The 19,454-nt window shown below is 32.5% G+C and overlaps 1 protein-coding gene across 3 annotated transcripts; it reads right to left on the bottom strand.

Moving 5' to 3' along the window:
- LOC109351542 (ribonuclease II, chloroplastic/mitochondrial-like) lies at positions 6,552 to 18,071 on the bottom strand. Of its 3 annotated transcripts, none has more exons than XM_019593024.1 (15): positions 17,728 to 18,071; positions 15,842 to 15,998; positions 15,595 to 15,708; positions 15,438 to 15,515; positions 15,237 to 15,368; positions 14,168 to 14,389; positions 13,539 to 13,721; positions 12,788 to 12,850; positions 12,602 to 12,708; positions 12,373 to 12,522; positions 11,225 to 11,384; positions 10,060 to 10,455; positions 8,785 to 9,009; positions 7,029 to 7,196; positions 6,552 to 6,890 (listed from the first exon to the last, which is right to left on the bottom strand). In XM_019593024.1, exons 1-14 carry the CDS (start codon positions 17,970 to 17,972, stop codon positions 7,071 to 7,073), a joined length of 2,358 nt encoding a protein of 785 aa, XP_019448569.1. In that variant the 5' UTR covers positions 17,973 to 18,071; the 3' UTR covers positions 6,552 to 6,890; positions 7,029 to 7,070. The 3 variants fall into 3 exon arrangements, with proteins under 3 accessions (XP_019448569.1, XP_019448560.1, XP_019448578.1); XM_019593015.1 differs by having other exon boundaries at positions 6,552 to 6,972; positions 7,053 to 7,196; XM_019593033.1 differs by lacking the exon at positions 8,785 to 9,009 and having other exon boundaries at positions 6,552 to 6,972; positions 7,053 to 7,196.

The following is a 19,454-nucleotide window of genomic DNA, read 5'->3' as shown; positions in this document are numbered from 1 at the left end:
AAATATAAGTCTCATGTGTTCTTGTACTTGTAATACATTCAACACTTTTGTCATGGTGATGTTTGACATATCCTTAGAAATTTGCAGAGAATGAATTGGAGCCTAATATTTTTCAAGAATTGTAATTAGAATCTTTTGAACTATTCTAGAATCAGAAAATTCAGTATCAATGAGTCTTACATTGTTGGCAAAGGCTATAAGCTTATAAGAGTACTCTTTGATTATTTATAAATCTCTCATCCTTTACATCTCGAATTTTCGATCAAATTCATCACTTACATCCATTTGACTATTTCATCTCTATTATATTCTTGCTTCAAAAAATTCCATATTTCACAAGCTTTTCAGTGTCATTATTCTATTAAAAATGGTGGGTGAACAGCTACAAATATGCATGTTTTTGCTTTTCAGTGTCATTTGTGCAAGAGTTGGATTGGCTGAAAGAGTTGGAAATGATATAATTTTGTTCAACGGCTTCCCACTAATCAGTAACATTCAAGAATTTTTTCATTTTTACAGCACATACATGATAATTTTTTTCATTAAACAATAAAAATGTGAACGCAACAGACATTACTTTTGAGTTCATTTTGAAAATTTAGGTAATGGAAGGTAATAGAGAATGTTCGGGTTGTATTTATTGGCTCACTTCTTTTTAAAGATCCCTCAAGATATAGTTCTAGATATTAATTTGTTTGTTATGTAGAAAACAAAAGTGCACAGAAGAAATGTTTTATAAAAGACTTAGTTTCATTCATGAACAAGGCACGTTATTTTATACAGCATAAAAGGAAAGATGATGCAGAAAATAAAAAAATAATACTTGAAAAATACAATGAGCATCACATAACTGTTCCTACATAAAATAATAAAATATTCCTAATAGTCATATTGACTTTTTATTACCTAATGAATTGAAGTATTATTCCTTCTAAATCATACTAATGAACATATATTTTTATTACTTATATATACCACTTCTATTGCTATACCTTTTGTTAAATAGAAAATTAAAAATAAGTCGAATGTTTGAAATTGACATAGTATAAATTGTAGGTCGTAATATAAGAGTTGTTTATTGTAATGTTTTGAACAGTGCAAAGACTGATGGAACTAATTAATTTTTAGAGAAATAAACTAAAAGTGTTATTTCTTGATTTTAAATTAATCTAAATTTGTTTGAAGTAAAAAACTTGAATAGTTGTATCATTCACTTTTCTAATATTAATTGGGTTTGCACTACAATTTTAAATCACAGTTTAAATGTTCACTTGACTAATTTATTTGATTGGTGGTTATTTTTTTGTCTAATAAAATCCTTTTTGCATTGAAAGGCTAAATGAGAACCCTTTCTGTATGGATGTAAAGAGGGAGAAAAATATGTGTTAACCATTTATATTTAATTATCATTAATTTTTTTTAAAATATAAATAAATAATAGAGTAAGTGTATATAAATAATCTTTATACTAACAATGTACAGATATTACGTTTATCTAAAAATGCAATGAAAAAAAATGTTTCCTATAACTGAGTGGAACATTCAACATAAACAGTGTATATTAGTGTGAGTATGGATATATTCTCTTTAAATGAGGTAAAATGAATATCTAGGAGAGTGAACCAATGTGTCACATATAAGTATTCAAATAATGTAATTAATATATAAGGGTCTAAGCTCATATAATACAAATATTTATCTCCTTAGTCCAAAAATCTTAGCTCATATAAGACCAAATGTACCAACATAAAATATTTTTAAAGAATAGATATATGTCTTTATAAAGTTAATGTTTAAAATGTGATCAAATGGAAATGTTTTCCTAGCAATTATTATTAAAAATGGACATTAATGAAAATCTGTATAATTAAATCAAATGTTTTAAATGAAATTAATTTTTTTCACATTTGAGCTATTTTAACTTTTCTTTATCAATCAAACTAGTTGAAATCTAACAAAATTGTTGGGTATATTGTATAAAATGTTATTGTCTCTCAGCCATATAAGTATGTGGTTACTCCATACTCGATAGATCAATGGCTACATGACTTGAGAATAGGAAGAGTAAATTATGTTACAGCAGATGTATACCGAAATTTTGACATTTCTCATATAGTTTGAAATTGTCATTATGTTTTTTTGCGATAAAAAATATTAAAAAAAGTATGTCCAATTTGAAAAATATGGTCATTGGACTATAGTATTGAAGTATTGAACTTGAGAGTCAATTACGACAATGTAGATACTACTTCTACCCATATTAAAATGATATCCCCACTAACTACATAAACTAATTATGCTCTTAATTTACTTTATTAAACAAAATAATGTTTTTTTTTGTGTGGTGAGATTATTTTGCATTTATGTATCTTTAGATGTAATAGGAAAATCAAAATTATATATTTATGAGTTGATAATTGATTAATAAATTAGTTTAATTTAAATAGTTTTTCATTAAAAGAAATGAAATTAATAATGAAGAGACTATGATGGTGGTGGATTAAATTTTCACTTTGAGAGATATAGAGACGTTACTAATAACCACAATCGATTTTCGACTCAAGTGCGTGAGTAAAACTTATTAATTAATATTTTATATAATTATAAAATAAATTATTTTAATAATAAGAGAATTAATAGAAGAAGGGACTTCAGTAATCATATACTAACTTTTCACTTCAAAAGATAACAGAGACAATATTAATTATATAATTTTTTATTGACTCAAAATACAACGCAAGAGAGACGTGAATTGTAGCGTCGTTATTAAATTCTCATATTGATTTATTAATTATTTATTTAATTTCGTTAAAATATATTTTTACAAATAAATTATTTTAATTATAAGAGAATCAATAGAAAAAGAGATCACTTTGACCATGAATCGACTTCCTACTTCAAGATGTAGTAGAAACTGTACAAAGAATCAAAATCATTTTATGACTAAAAATGGAAAATAAGATACCACATGAGCCATAATTATTCTATTAAATTTCTAAATTAATATATTTAAAACATTTATTAATTTCTATATTTAATTTTGGTTCATTATTATAAATATATTTATATGAAAAATAAATTTATTAATTTGTAATTATATATTTTATAAAAAGAAATCAGTTTATTAAGTATTAAATAAAAAAGAAAGGAAAACTAATAATAATAATAAATAAATAAATAAAGATACATGTTATGCAGTGCAATGTGGCTTGTTATTATTGTTGGCGGGACACAAAAACTGTACGGAATTAAAGCTTGTTGACAAATTGTGAGCTAAATCACCGAATTCCATGCAAAAATTAACCATTATTTATTGTTTCAAATTATGTCTCAAATATAATCTTGTTTTAATGATAATAAATAAAAAATATAGAAATAATAAATATCTTAATTTTTTTTAATTAATATAACATAATTTATTAATGCGGGATATAATTTGGAATCGAATCCATATTTAGAGCAAGAGGAAAGCACAATTTGGACATAAATTTCAAGCTACTCTTTTTTGGATTTTTATGGTTTTTCTCATCTCAGTTTTATAACTTTTCACTTTTGGCTTTTTCATTTGATATTTTTTTCTCATTCCTTACTTCCTTAATTTTATTTATAGTAGAGAATTTTGAAATGTTTATGATCTCCATAATACCTCCTTAAATGAATTTACACATCTTATTACATTATTTTTAAAATTCAAATAATTCAAACAAAATCAGCAGTACTTAATTGATTTTATGATTATTTGTTAGAATTCAAATATTCAAAGTGGATAAAATTGACCTTAGGACATCTAAAAATATAATTTATGGCAATCAAAATATTTTAATAATTTTATAAAGTCATAAAAATCACTATAATACAATAAATAAAAAATAATAATTATTTGACTCTAAAAAAATTTAAAATTGACGGAATTCCTTATTTTGGATAAAAATCATCAATAACTCAATAAAATCCTAAAATTTACTACTATATCAAAAAATAGATAAAAATAATTATTTGACTTCATAAAACCATAAAATAATCAGAATTTTGTTTTGACATTCTTTTTTATTTTTGATTATTTTGAACTTTCGTAACTCTATATATAAAAGCCACATAAAATCAAGTGTTCACAAATTCTAAGTTCAATAGTAAATTTTTCTTATAATTATTTTGAATAGGTAAATTTTTCCATACCACGTGGTTATGAAGAACAGATTCGTCAAACACCTTCACCTGTCGGTGTTCGACACGTATCCGACATAGATATGCTCAGATTCGCAAATGATACGTATCTATAGAGTATCCAAAAATTAAAAAAATAAAATAAATAAATATTAAGACACGTATCCGATTCGTTTTCAATAAAATATAGGATATATGGATTCGTTTTCAGTAAAGTATATGATATATAGATTCGTTTCCAATAAAACAGGATAAGATAGATTCGTTTTTATTAAAATAGGATAAGATATATTTGTTATGGAGGGCAATGATTTTAGGATAGATTTGTTTTCATTAAAATAAGATAAGATAGATTTGTTATGGAGGGTAATGATTTTAAATTTCTATTATATTTTTTACTTTGGATATTTTGATTTACACTTATAATTTTATCATATTTTATGTGTTTTTATTATTTTATACGCATATCCCTAAACGTATCGTATCCTGTATTTTGGAAAAAATGTGTGTCGACGTATCGGATACGTATCGTACCCGACACACGTATCAGTATCCGTGCTTCATAGCGACATGGTATGCAAATATTTGCAAGATATCTTGAAGTAAGAAACTAAATTCCATTTCTACTACATAATATGTTTTTTCCTTATCTCATCCTAATGGTTACAACCTAGATAGTTTTTCAGACATATGGGTTCTTGTATCCTTATTTCATCCGAAAGATTACAACCTAGATAGTTTCTTTTTCTTTTTTTTTTTTTTTTCCTACATGTATCTTCATACTGGAAATAATCTTATCTAAGCCGAGAACATATACAGGTATGTGGGGCTAACTCTCCCAATGGGTATTTCATTATTTGTGTAAATATTTTGTTAACAATTTTGTTTTTGGGGAGCACATCTCTACAATATTGTGTGTGGCACTTCATGTATTATTGGAATAAGTATTGTGAAAATTGGATCAGACCAAATGGTCCGACCAGTCTAATTGCTGATCAGACTTGAAAATAGTTCTGGTTTGTAATCTTAATCAAATGAGGCTAGACCGCTTTGAATCAGGGAAATTATGGTTCAACCGTATTAAACGCAGTTAAACCAGATTAACCCATGAAGTAAACTGAACGGTTCACTTAAAAATAAAATAAAATATAACATTGTTCTGATATTTTGTTTTACTCTGGTCCAAAAAATATGAATATAGGTTACTTCAATATAATTATTAATTATATAAAGTTTTATTTTATATATAATTACATATTTATAAATAAAAATTATTAATTATGTATGAAATCACTCGGTCAAACCCGACGATTTAACCGTTTAAACTGGTTAAACCTAATATGAAACCTCTTCCAGTTTGACGTTTGGCTCGAGTTTCACAATATTGATTACAATGATTAATCAAGAATATTTAATATTAAATTTTTAACCAAAAATAGTATATGGAGTAACATTACATTTTTTTGGTATTTAATACTTTATGTTACAATTTGATTCCCTCTTGTGGAAGAATGTCCATATTGCCCTCAGATTCATGATTATTGATTGATTGTTAAACTTTGAATCCTACTTAATTTTGTTCCAATAATTTCAAGCTTTTGGGTAGGCTTCCATCACAAATATAATTACTAGTACTTGGTCTATATTTGTTTATCATTATTAGTGAATGGCTTTATATGTGAATTCGTTGATCAACCTTGTCACTAAGTGTAATAATACATTGAAAATCTGCTTATTTTTTATGGCCATAGGAAGTTCTTTTCAGCCCCATAATTTCATTATTTATCTTCCATGATATTTTGGCCACAAGCCATTGTTTATTGATATGACGAAGATAATAAGGAGACTAGTATTTTATGTGCTCTGGATTTCTTATATGCTCAATAACATCAGGTACATTTTGAGTTTAGTTGCCTAGGAAATTAATTAAGCAAGTGCATAAAGAAATGTTTATAAATTTTGGTGAATATTGAAAATGATTTACTATATATGCATTGATAGTGTAAATATTTTTTATATTGTATCCCTTTATGATGGCATGGACTAATCAACTGAAATCTTGTGGCATGTGCCTCACTTTGCGCTAGCTAAATAATGCAGTAAGAATCGGTTTATGAATATAGTGAATATGAAAGCTTAAATTATAATATCTGTTTATGAGTTGAATTTTAGATAGAAGTGAAAATGAAGGTTTTAAAATTATCTCACAAATGTATTTTATAACTCCAAAATCTTTCTTTTATTCCCCTCCAAAATTCAACTCGGAAACGGTTAAATCGGTTTAGCTGAATGGAAATAAACTTATAATACTTCTCATGTTCTCTTATTACGTTGAAGGAATATCTGTATCATATATATTTAGCTGCACAATAAAAGGCTTGAAGAAGTTGATAAAAAGACAGCACAAACTTTCTTATTGTGTTTATGAGAATTAGCATAACTTAGTAACACTCTACTAAAAATGCTAGCTTGTATGAAACATTGCCCAAGTCATTATAAATGGAACTTTAACACTTGAAACACCTCGACATTTCAGTAGTCGACAATTATACGTTTCGGAATCAACAGACGGAGTAAAGCTATTCGCAAAGGAGGAGAAAACCTGATAACTTTACGTCATCGACAATGGAAGGGCTGTACACCGCCGGAAAGATGAAGGCTGCTGGATAAGCTGTGGCTAGGACTTCTCTGAATTTCTCAGCCAGAATGAGACTTCAAAATCTGAACTGCGTGATAAACTTCAAAAGGTTGAGATTTTTCAGTGAAGCATGATCTTTCTTCCATTCAAAAAGACAATGGGGTATCCTAGCAGACAAGGTTTGTATAGGAGAGTAAATGAGGCAAATGCATAGAAAGTTTTTTACCTTGTTGAATAAATTTTACATTGGAAGTCTTCTAAAAAACATTCAAGTTTTTATGACCTCCTTCACATAAATAATATCATCACGAGGATCTGCTTCTTCCACCTTAACTAATATTTCATCCCCTATCTGAGTTCCAATAGAGACCCAGGCAGAAGCTTGAAATCCAACCTGCAATAGAGAATCAACCAGATATCGAAGTTGCGCCTTTTTAACCGCATTAAACGAGAATATTATATCATTTTAATTTCTGTACTGTTTTGACAATGTCAACCTTTTCAAAATCTAAATTGAATTCAGTATATTTTTTATCTATGATAATGACACTCGAAAAAATACCAAGAGGCATCATTTTAAAAGTAAGAAGTTTGTCTCTTCTGAAACAAAAAATGTACTCTTTAAGTTATCCATGGAGCGGGTACTCATCAGCGATTTGACCCACACCGCTACATGCCCATTCGTCGCATGGAAGGGCCAACAACCACCACGATGTCACTACCCCAGCATGATAGTGTGCTATTGACTACCTACACAACAACCTCCAACTCATGTTCATTGCGTAATTTGTGTATATTACCTCAAAAAAAGTTGGAAATTTTCTAAACTGCCTTTCCTTGAAGGTGTTTTCGCATTGTTTAGCAGCTTCCTGTCTTCATAATAAGGTGTTTGGCGTCTTTTTTGAACATTGTGTTCGCCTCAGGATTTAAAGATGACCCTAAGTATCAAGTTTCGGTAGGTTGGCTATAGCAGGAAGCTAAAAAACTTCGGCAATGTGCTTGCTTAAAATTATGTTAGAGCATTTGGTTGGAACGTGTTAAGATAGTGCCACAAAGAATGAGAATGTGGCGAAGCCAGAGCTTATAAGGCTTAGGCATCTCTCACCCTATGAGCTAGTTTTTGGGACTGAGTTAGGCTTAGTCTGCGCACCTCTAAGTTGGCATCGGAGTTGGATCCTCCCAATATTGGTTACCCACAGATGTAAACTCTTGCAAACTTCACGCTCTAGATGTCCAGTCCTAAGCATGAGATGGTGTTAGGATAGTTCCACATCGGATGAGAATATGACCAAGCCAATGCTTATAAGGCTTAGGCATCCCACACTCTATGAACTAGCTTAGCCTGCACAATCCTAATAGAACAAAATGTGATAATCTTTTCAGGGCACTGGGTGTCTCCAGTTCATTTTGGATAGAATAGTTTTTCTAGCTTCTTTGTGCTGTTTTGCCCATGGCCTTCTTAGAGAGGTGTCTTTTCAGATTTGCAGAGAGATTGACATGCTTTGCTGCATGTTTTTTGTCTATTTTTTATGTAGTTTATTCTACAAATCTTGAAGATTCCTTATCCTCTTGCTTTTATATTGCTCTATCTATCTATATACATTCTTCTCTTTTAAAAAAAGTATTCAGATTAAATTATTGCACCTGGAGGTGAGAAAGGCTATTTCCTCCCATATTAAATAACATTTTAGAAATTATGTCTCGTTATTAAAAGGGTGATAACGATAAAGATCCCCCAACATGTATGGTCTACGGAAAGGGTCGAACCCTCTGTTTGAGTCTATAGTTGCCAACCTTACCTCGCGCTTGCAAGAGACAGGTTCCAAATTGGAACCTATGACCTCCTAATTACATGGGCCACTACAACAACTTTAGTCATTGTACTAAGGCCCCACTACAACAACTTTAGTCATTGTACTAAGGCCCAACAAATGACATGCAACTTCAAAACAGATTATATAATATGTTCATTAGCTGCTTACCTCAATCAATAACAGAGCCGCATTTCGATCTTTAACAAATCTAAGGACCAATGCTCGATATCTTCTCTCTTTTGGCTGTCGTCGTAAATATTCCAATATCCAGTATCGAAGACTACTGCTGCAGAGCTTCCTCACTGCTCTAAATTTCTCATTTACAGCTGCTCCTATCCCTTCAAGCTTACCAGATGAAAAGGGTGGGTGCTCCCCTCTAAGGAATGCCTTTACCTAGAAAACAGAGATTTAAAAACCTTAGAAAAAAGACCATGATTCATATAAATACCAATACGAATTATACTAATAATTCTTACAAAGCTAGTTAGAGAACAAAGCCCCGCAACTTAAACATTACTACCATAACATGTGACAACAATTCTAGGATGCACTGTTGAATTTTAAGAAAGCAGAGTATTTTATTAAGATTTAAGATGTCTTATTACACCAACAAGGCATTGGTCTAGTAGTGTAAGGTCTCACTGGATCCCCAGATAGACCAAAAGGTCAAGGGTTCGGTTCCTGGGAGCTATACTTGTTGAGAGGGACAGCTACACATCCTGAAAGGGATTAGTTCCTTACCCATAAGGTGAGGGATACCCAAAAAAAGTCTTATTATAGGATGCACTATTTGGATGATTAAAATGGCTCAACCATTTTGGAATTTCTAAAGTACTTTTAGAAAGTACTTTATGGTTTAACGAATAATTTAAAATCCCATCAAATTGGGTGGAATCCTGAAGTCCTACACTCATTCCCCTGAACTCTGTCTCCATTTCCTTCAACCCCCTCCGCCTTTGGTAACTATAAACTGAAACTTCAATGGAGCAATAATAAACATATGAGCAGGCTGTTTCTAAATCTTTGTGCTTGAGGTTTGTAACTGGGTTTTCCATGGTGGACTGGTGGGCGCTGGGTCCAACCGATTTAGTTCTGGTAGCTCACAAGATATGAGGCTTGTCCAAGATTTCACCATAAATGAGATGAATTTTTTTATAAAAAAAATGAAATTAAATTGCATCCAAACACAACATGAGAGTTTTATAAAAAACGTGAATATAACAGCTATATGTTGTAATTTGTATAGTTATATACTATCCAGCACAAGTAGACAATTCAAGAACCCAGAGTGGCATTTTCTGCATTCTCTTGTCTCTTGCTTCTTTTCAGCTTCACTGATTTTTGTCGATTTCATAAATCAAAACTTAATAGCAGGTATCTAGCAAGCATCAACATATGTGATCTATATTATACCTGTGAATTATAAAATTGGAAACAACTCACCTGATAATGAGCAAGAAGATCCAAATATCTGCGGATGGGAGATGTAAATTGAACATAACCAGGAATTCCCAAAATCCCATGGCGTGCTGGCTTCCTGAAATCGATTTCTGCAGCACGCATTAATTTGATCAGAGCAAAGCTCCTAACAGGCCCTTCTGGAAGGTGTGCAAATTCAGAAACATTAATATCTGATTGGGGCTGTCCCCTGTAGGGTAAGGGAATGTCATTCCGGGACCCAAATGTGGCAATGGCTTCGCCACACAATACCATCATCTCAGAGACGAGTCGCATTGCAGGGTCTGCCTGGTTTTCGACATAAATATTTATTGGTGGCTCTGGACTCTCTGGATTAGACACTTTAACACGAGTTTCTAATGTAGCTGTGTCAACAGCACCCTGAACAAAGACAAAGGAAAAAATTTGTATCAGAATATAATAATTCAAAATAGCTGTAACTAGTTAAAAAAATTATATATGCAGTGCCAGACATTAGCATGTGTTTCAACTTTCAATTACTAAACACAATTATCCACTCAGCTAAATCTATTATTCAATATACAGTCCCATAAATTCTCAGATTTCTATCTCCACCTTTTGGGTGCAATATTTGTTCCCCAAAAAATCTGTACATTCAGAAAGTTTAACTAGCAAATAAGCTTTTTCTACAAGATCAAAGAAAGGAGAAACACAGTTAAAAAAATCATTCTACCGTTTTAACCGTAGTTATGATTGCTTTTCTTAATAAATAAAATATACATAAAATACTAAATGTAAATTTTAATCAATTATCAGAGGCAGGTGATGAAATTTTAAGATCAATTGGATGGAGCAAAGCTCCCGGAAAAACTATGTGATATTGTTGTTGGATAATTTACGTATAGGTGATGCTATATCAACGACAAAAGTAGCAGATAATCCATTCTTTGTCTAAATGAATGTATTCTTTTATCTAGAATGTAATATAAATAGAAAGTGATGCTTTATTTGGATACAGTGGAAACCTGTAAAGCCATAAATCATACATCAGTGATGCAATGAAAGATTTCCCTAAAATGTGATTACAATATATAATTTTTCAATTATTTCAATTCAACTACAAATACAAGCTGCAGCACATTAAAAGCGTTCAAAAATGAGTCTGAGTCAAGAAAAAGCTAAAATAAACCTGTTGACGGCGCCAATTTAAACGAAGGTTTGCAGCCTCGGACAAGATTCTGAGTTCGCCCTCCTCCTCAAGGTTCAAATGGAGTAGTTCGGATGCACTCTCATATGTCAGCATATATGTTGGCTTAATCACTGAGTTAACCACTGAACATTCTGCAATGCTGTTACACCCACATAGAATATCATTACCAGAAGGCCATCTCCAAAAATCAACATGTTATTATTATTTATTACTACTAAGAGAATGGGCCCCAACATAACGGTAAGGTTGTTTGGCTTGTGACCTATGGAGGTCATGGGTTCAAATCCTAGAACCAGCCATTTCGCTTGCGAGGATAAGGTTGTGTACATCTACCCTCCCCAAATCCCCCTAGGTGGGAGTCTCGTGTATTAGGCCGTCCTTTTTATTTATTATATTATTATCATCATCATTATTGAACACTATTACTACTACTACTACCACCATGGAAGTAAAACTTCGATAGCAGCACGGAGATGGGAAAGTAAACAATAATAGATGCTCAATAACAGTTTAAAACTCAATCACCATTAATCGAAGGAACATCATAACAATAAGTCAATAACAGAGATCAGGAAGAATCTTGCCAAACACAGACTGGTGAAGCTTCCGCAAAAAAATGACCTCCAATAAGAAGATGGGAAACAGAGGATTTCCAACCCAGGTCTCAAAAGAAGCTGCACAAAGGAGTGGGCTACGCCAGAACTAGAATGGGATGGCAGAATTTGGCCCTAACATGGATGGGCAGCAGAACAGAGACTTGTGAACAGCCCTCCTCCATGTGATTCAGCGACTTAACAAGAAATAACTGTAAAATGCTTCAGACTTACACATTGGGTGAAGGAACAATGACAAGCTTTTAAATACAATCCAGTCTCCTAATAACTCCAACGTTGATCTTTCATCCAAACTTCAAGTGTATCAAAAACTCAAACATAAGGCACGAAACCAAACACAAATTATAAAAGACTATATCCAAGCTGGATTAGAGCAAGCAGCCCCATCTTATTCACAGCCCACTTCAGGACAGGTCCTAACAGGTTTCCTCATTCCCTATAATCTCATGTGATACAACTAGTGTGTCATCAGGTGAGTTTACCACAGCATGCAATCAGTGAAGTTCAATTTACCTGCCATCATCATGTAGTACAACTGATACAGTAACGGCATTACAAATCTCTCCTTGTCGCAAACTCATACCCCCCATGGCAAGTTTTTCTGGAAACATAGGATATGTGGCAGTGGGCAAGAAAACAGAAGTTGCTCTTCTCATAGCCTCCCTGCATGCCAAGAAGTATATAAAGGAAGAAACATAACAACAAAGATTCATTAATGTCTAATTGAATCACAGCCAGATACCTGTCCACAATGCTCCCCGGTTCAACATATCTAGTTGGGTCTGCAACATGTATCCAAACTTTAACTCGACCATCTTGCAATTTTGTTGCACTCAGAGCATCATCAAGCTACAGTTATTGATTACTTAACAAAATTATAGGCTCCCAAAATTAGATGTAGCAAGCATAAAAAGGGTTGATTGTTTACCTCATCAGCCTCATCCACATCAATGGCATAAACCTTTAGATGAGTAAGATCCTTCCTATTGATCTAACAATAGTAAAACACAAAATGATTATCTAACAAACAAAATATAAACAAGAAAACATTATAGAAGGCTTAAGATGTTTGGGTATGAAATTGTTAATGAAGTCAAATTTCTAGGTATGAGCCATGCCCTTTTTTTGTCACATTAGCAGGAGTAAACGAAATTGTTGTTCGTGTCAAATTTCTAGGTATGAGAGCCACACCAAACCAAAAATAAAGGGGTACATCAAAAGAATGACAAAGTTTGGGAATAAGGGATACATCAAAAGGGGTACCCTTCCCCGTTCTAATTGTTACTTAGTAGGCCTACTTGGTATAATAGTCAGCCATCCACTGTTGGTGCTTTCTGACCATGTTTCGGCCTTTCTTCGTTTCTTCCATTCTGAGGCCCATCTATGTCTCCTTCCATTACTGATATATTTTCCACTAAGGGCTCAGGTGTATCAAATTGAGATACAGATTCGGCATCACTATGCTTCTCTTTTCTATCTCACCAATTCACATTACTTTTATACCATCTACACATAATATTGGGTTTTGATGGAAGGAAATGTAAGGCTATATTAAAAATGTCCAATTTTCATCATATTGATTGTATGTATTTTAAAGTATCATTCTAAAGAATCCATCCATAAGAACATATGTGACATAAATTGTACTTTATATATATTGTCACGCAAAGGAGACACACCTCATCTTGATCATACGAGTTTGAAAGAAGACTTTGAGCAACTGATATGATTTCTTCTGAATGATCAGTGGGAATACCCAACTTCAATAAATCAAGATTGACATGTACAGGAAAATACCCAATATCTACCAAGAGATTAACAGCTGAAGATGCTGTTTTTGCCAGACCCATTTCCTTAAATATCTGCTAGTGGCACAAAAGAATAAGTTATTAGAAGAACAAGTAAGCTCAGGTTAGATTATGTAATCATGAATGAATCTACGTACACATTTTTACTATACAAAAAAGAAAACTCATGTACATTATTATTGTAAGGTTCTCTTCAGAGCTTCCCAGCAAGGAGACAACTGAATCCACCGAGATCAGCCTTTCACATTTTTATATTTTAGAAAGTAGTACTTTCTGTAAGTGCTGAATACTATAGTTGAACTTCATCCAATTCATTAATATAATAAATACATACATAAGGAGTCTAACTACATTAAGTTTGACAATCTCAGACTCTCAGTTATATGTTTTCCACTCTTCCTATTTATCTTATCCAATTCACTAATATAATAAATACATATAACAGTTGCCCCAATGCTACATTATATGTCCAAAAAACTAGGTTTGAAGGAAGAAGGTACCATCCCGGCTGTTTTCCTTTGTTCATCACTTGTACATGCATCAATAGCATATGCTTCAAGTGCCTCAATTCTACTCCGAATTTTCTCCTCATCCATCCAGGAAGATTTAGGAGGTTTATCTTGTGAAGGCATTGATTTTGCGGAAGCCAGCAATTCAATAAACTCATTAAATTCTTTCTCAGCAGCTTCCTTTACAAGCTTCCTCCGAATGAGCTCCTCAACCTTCCTTTTCAAAAAATATTTTTTACATATATATTTTTTTTATAATGTTGTTAGGCATCTCAAAAAAACAAGAAAAGCAAACACTGCTTCATCCACACAAAAAGTACTACAATTTTGTGGCTATCCAGTTTACAATTTAATGAATTTGTACAACAAATGATGACTAAAGCACAATAAACGATAATTCCCACCAGCACATGCCACTCAAATCTCAACAAATCTACTTAACTAACTTAAATAACTTATCTTATTTTTCTATGACAACAATGAAAGAACATAACAACAAATTTGTAGGTAAAGGGGTCCTCCTTAACCTAAAAGTAAAATTAAATTAACAAAGAAGAGAAGCCATAAAATAGCTTAGGTACCAAATCCATCATTATATTTGTTAGGGAAACCTCCTTGAAAAGAACATGTACTTCACATGAACAAACAGAAGTGAGAAGCATAATCTTATGCCAATTCAGCAGTTGTGCCAAAGAACCTGCCTTAAAGAAACAATTCATGCGTAGAAGATAAATAATCACTATGATTAGGATATTTTTAAAACTGAAAGGAGTAGTACTTAATGCCTTGTGGCAAAGTTCTGTTTTACATAACTAGGCAACCATTAAAGAGGTCATTAGTATTGGGTTCAAACTACTAATCATGATCCCAGTTTGTCTGAAATCCAAAACAGGTAAAAACAAAAACAAAACAAACAATTCTGATTTCTAAATAATGTAAGGCTCATCCTGGAGCAAATATACATGTTACGAAAATACTGCACAAAGAAGCTACATAAGTTGTGTAAGGAATTATCCTTTCAGTTTATATATCTATTTAGACATGAAATTATTACATCTACCTGCTCACTTGGTCGAGGTCCATAAATGGAACGAGGTCCTTTAGTCTCAAGCACGGTGAAGTATATTTCATCTTTTGACAGCAAGAGATGAGCACAATAGCTATCAATAGGCTCAGCACTGCCAAAAATCATCTACAGAACAGACAACTTTTGTAAAGATATGGAAACACACTTCGACATCCAGTTCAGAAATCATATTACCTCAGCTAACTCTTCAACTGTCACGGACTTATTCTTTTCAAGGAGCTCAACCCAAGCAAATTCAAGTAGTGATAGATCCTGCAACATATCATCCACTTTTTCTTATTGATGTAAATAACAATTAGAATATCTGTTACCATCCTATTCTGAAACTCACCATGTTGTCCTGAGCTTTCTGAACAAAATCTGTGATATCTGCTTCATCAAAATTGTGAATACCAGGAACAATATATGTTATTTGTTGTGGCTTGATGGAAGAAGCAACACCGTTCTTCAGCCCAATAAAAAACAAGGAACAATCAGACTACATAACATTAGCAATATATAGCATTTATAAAAATGCAAGAAGTTCTGACACCTAGCAACCTATTAAGCATGCCGCATTATGTTGTTTCTACAAGAACCTGATCAGAAACCATCCAATTCTTCTTGCCATCGGGTCTCTGAGCAACTGCTAGCAATACTCTATCAGAATCCTTCTTGAACTCCAAAAGCAACCCTTTTTTCAATGAGCGGTTGACAAGTCTATCTTCCAGAAGTTCTTCATTCAACAATCCCATGCTGTCAAATCAACAAATAAAACTAAAATCGATATTGAAGCAGTGGCAAACTAGTAAACACCAAATCAAGCTTTGTATAAAAAGTTATAAGCTTCACTTCCATAACAGGTGTCTCTTACATTATTGTATAGAAAAATGTAAGAACAGTCCCTTTGAACATATAAAATTGTCAAAAATCAAAACAGTTTTTCATATCACAAGAAAAATTTGAAACCAACTTTATCTCAATAAATTCTTTGCATATGAACTAAACAATAAAAACAAAGGAAAAACACTTCCCAGTATTGGATATTAAGACTTATTCTACCAGAAAACTGCAGTCATTCAAAAGGATACTTAACACTTCCTTTATTAACAAAATTGGGAAAAAATTAAAACCTAAAATAAAAACCTTGACCAGGTAACATTATGGTAGAGTTTAGTAGATATGTCAGATCAGCGTGGAACAAAATATATGAGTTGTGTTCTATGTTTCGTGTGTTATGTAAAAAGAGCATAACAGAACAAGACAAAAGACTAAAAAGTACGAACAGATTGATTCTATATAAAGAGATGAAATCAGAGAGAAAACGTCATCTGACTTTATCGTGTTGTGTCAGCCAACCAAACACTACTCATGCTTCTCAGCTAGGGTGCATAACAGGGTAAACCAACATAAGATGTACCCAATGTTTCAAATTGTGGATTGTATCACCTGGTGTGCCCACAATATTGTGGTTGTGGTGACCACCACAACTGCACCACACCACAATACTAAATCACAATGATGCGGCCGCATCAGACTGCATTTGGGCCGCAGCATGCCGCATCGAACCACAACAAATTCAAAAATATTCTTTTAATCACAAAAAAATCACACTGTAATAGCCGCAATGACCGCAGCCGCAATTTAAAACACTGGATGTACCAAACCAAACATACCTGGCGTTGAAAGAACACTGATTATATTTTAAGAGTACAATAGAAGTTTCTTGTGCAGTGGACTAATTTACTGACCATGCAAAGAAACATGACGCAAATGAAGGAAAACCCTGGAATGTGTTACCTCTCCCTCTTGCCGAGAAGATGGATAATAGAAACAATTTTCTAAGTGAACCCACCATCATTCAAGAGGATGCTGGATGTATGCAATGACCAACATATACCAGTATAAATAGGTTGCAGATTTATTGGAGTGTACCCAAGTGAGCAACACCGAGAAGAGTGGTGCAAGGAGGTAGAGAGTAGTGCAAAGAGAAGCACTACCCGAAAGAAGGAAAGTGAAGATGGTGTCAGGCATAGTAAGCTATTAAGTGGTACAGGTACGTGGGTTCACTTAGGTACACAATTTGTCACTTAAATACGCAGTTGGTCACTTCGGTATGCAGTTTGTCACTTACTCACTTAGGTTTGCAGTTTGTCACTTTTTACATTAATTTTACGAATTTGATATGCGGGTAAGTAGGGTAAATGAGAGAAAGAGCTAGAGTTGGGCACCACATTTGTATGTCAACTAATTTTGTTCATGAAAGGAATAAAATTAAGTTTCAACATCACATTCCCATTCTCAATATATTTGAGTCCTTGCTATAATAACAACAAAATGCTAGCACAATTACAAAATAACAACAATAATAAGCATAACAAAAATTAATCAAATAAAAACTAACAAAACCTAAAATAAATCATGCATCACATTCCTTGCACAGATTCCAATCATAAGAATTATGATTAAGTAAACATAAACGTACTTAGAAGTGGCGGAAACTCTTTTCCTACGCTTGCGCATGGCTTGGAGTTCCTCCATGACGCTCTCGAAGATGCTCTGGAATGAACGGATTTGGCCGCCGCCGGAACTGCCATAGAGGGAGAAGAAGCGGTGGCGGTGGCGGGAGGAAAAGTGGAAGGCGGCGGAGCGGGAGAAACGGAGGGCGGAGGGGAGAGGAGGAGTGGAGAAAGAGAAGAAGGAGGAGGAATTGACGGCACGAATCGCCATAGTTGAGGAAGTTGAAGGTCAGAGGTTCGTGGATTAGAATTGGGATTGGGAGTGGTGAGATAAGGATGAAGGAAAGGGGAGGGAGAGTGAGTGGGTTATCTATTACGAGAAGGATACGTTGTTCCAAAGTCTGTCCCGAACCGATGACACGTCAGTTAACAAAATTAAATACTCGTGATTTTATCTATTTTTGTTTTATTATCATTGGTCAGGAATAGACTTCCAGACATACTTGGAGATAACATATTTTCATCTTATCTAGTAAGGAAAGAATTGTTCTATCATTCTACTATAAAATATTAGATAAGACTGGTCCGATCATTATCGGGACTTTTAAATGATCCTAGTTTGTAATCTTAATTTTGTTTATGTTGAATGATAACCGCAAAATGAATAAGGTCCTTGATAGTTTATGCGGAGATTTATCGAGGTCTTACACTATAAGATATCAACTCATTATTGGTTCTCATCTTAATTGAATAATAGGTTGAACCACTTTGAATCGTGAAAATTCTGATTCAACTATGTTAAACTCGATTAAATTGAAATAACTCAATAAGCAGCAAAATGGAAGGCTCGGTTAACTTTATTTATAAAAAATTAAAACACTACCATAATGTTTTGTTTTATTCGAATCAAAAAATGGAGAGATGAAGTCAAATATAATATACATAATTACTTATTATAAATATTTACACATTTATATATAATTGTATTCTTATATAATTACTAAATATATATATAATATAATTCAGATTCAACCAACACTTAAACATGATATGAGACTTCATCTCATCTGATGTTCGTCTCAAATTTCATAACAAGTATGAAAATGATTACGAATAAGTACTTTTCACCCTTCACCACCTTATTATTATGATCGGGCCAACACGAATGAATGAGTAAAGTCGATCCACTTCACTCCTAATATCAAGTATGAGCATAGGTTAACTATTAAGCAGGTGTTGAATTACCATCCCTAATCACACAAGTATGAGTATGGGCATATAACTCTTGTTTTGAAAGAGTGGCATTTTCATCATCTAGGGTCCATAATACCTAATCCACTAACATAATAACATTGATCTCACAAGTAATTTGCTTAAAGAAGATCACACCAAAAAAATTGCTTAAAGAAATGGACCCAATATTTTGTAAAGCTTCCTTCAAATATTCATTATCATTAATGATAGGAAGTAAAGAAAAGATAGAAATAAGTTGATAGGATGATTATTATGATAATTGTTATGAAATTCATTAGAAAAGAAATAAGATATGATATGGTAAATTGATTATTTAGATTTAATTAAATAGTTGATATTACATTAATATTTCTAGAATATTCTAGTGTTGTAAGATTATGACACTTTTAGGGTCACCATCATATTATATTTTCTTCATTATCTTTAAATATGTTATTATTCATCCATAAGAAAATCAATAAAAATGAAGAAATTACTCTTTTATTATGTTCTCAGATTA

Source organism: Lupinus angustifolius, chromosome LG01, assembly GCF_001865875.1.
Source record: "Lupinus angustifolius cultivar Tanjil chromosome LG01, LupAngTanjil_v1.0, whole genome shotgun sequence".
Classification (NCBI taxonomy): Eukaryota; Viridiplantae; Streptophyta; class Magnoliopsida; order Fabales; family Fabaceae; genus Lupinus; species Lupinus angustifolius.
The sequence above is the reverse complement of the archived record's forward strand: the minus strand, read 5'-3'. Positions and strand labels throughout refer to the sequence as shown.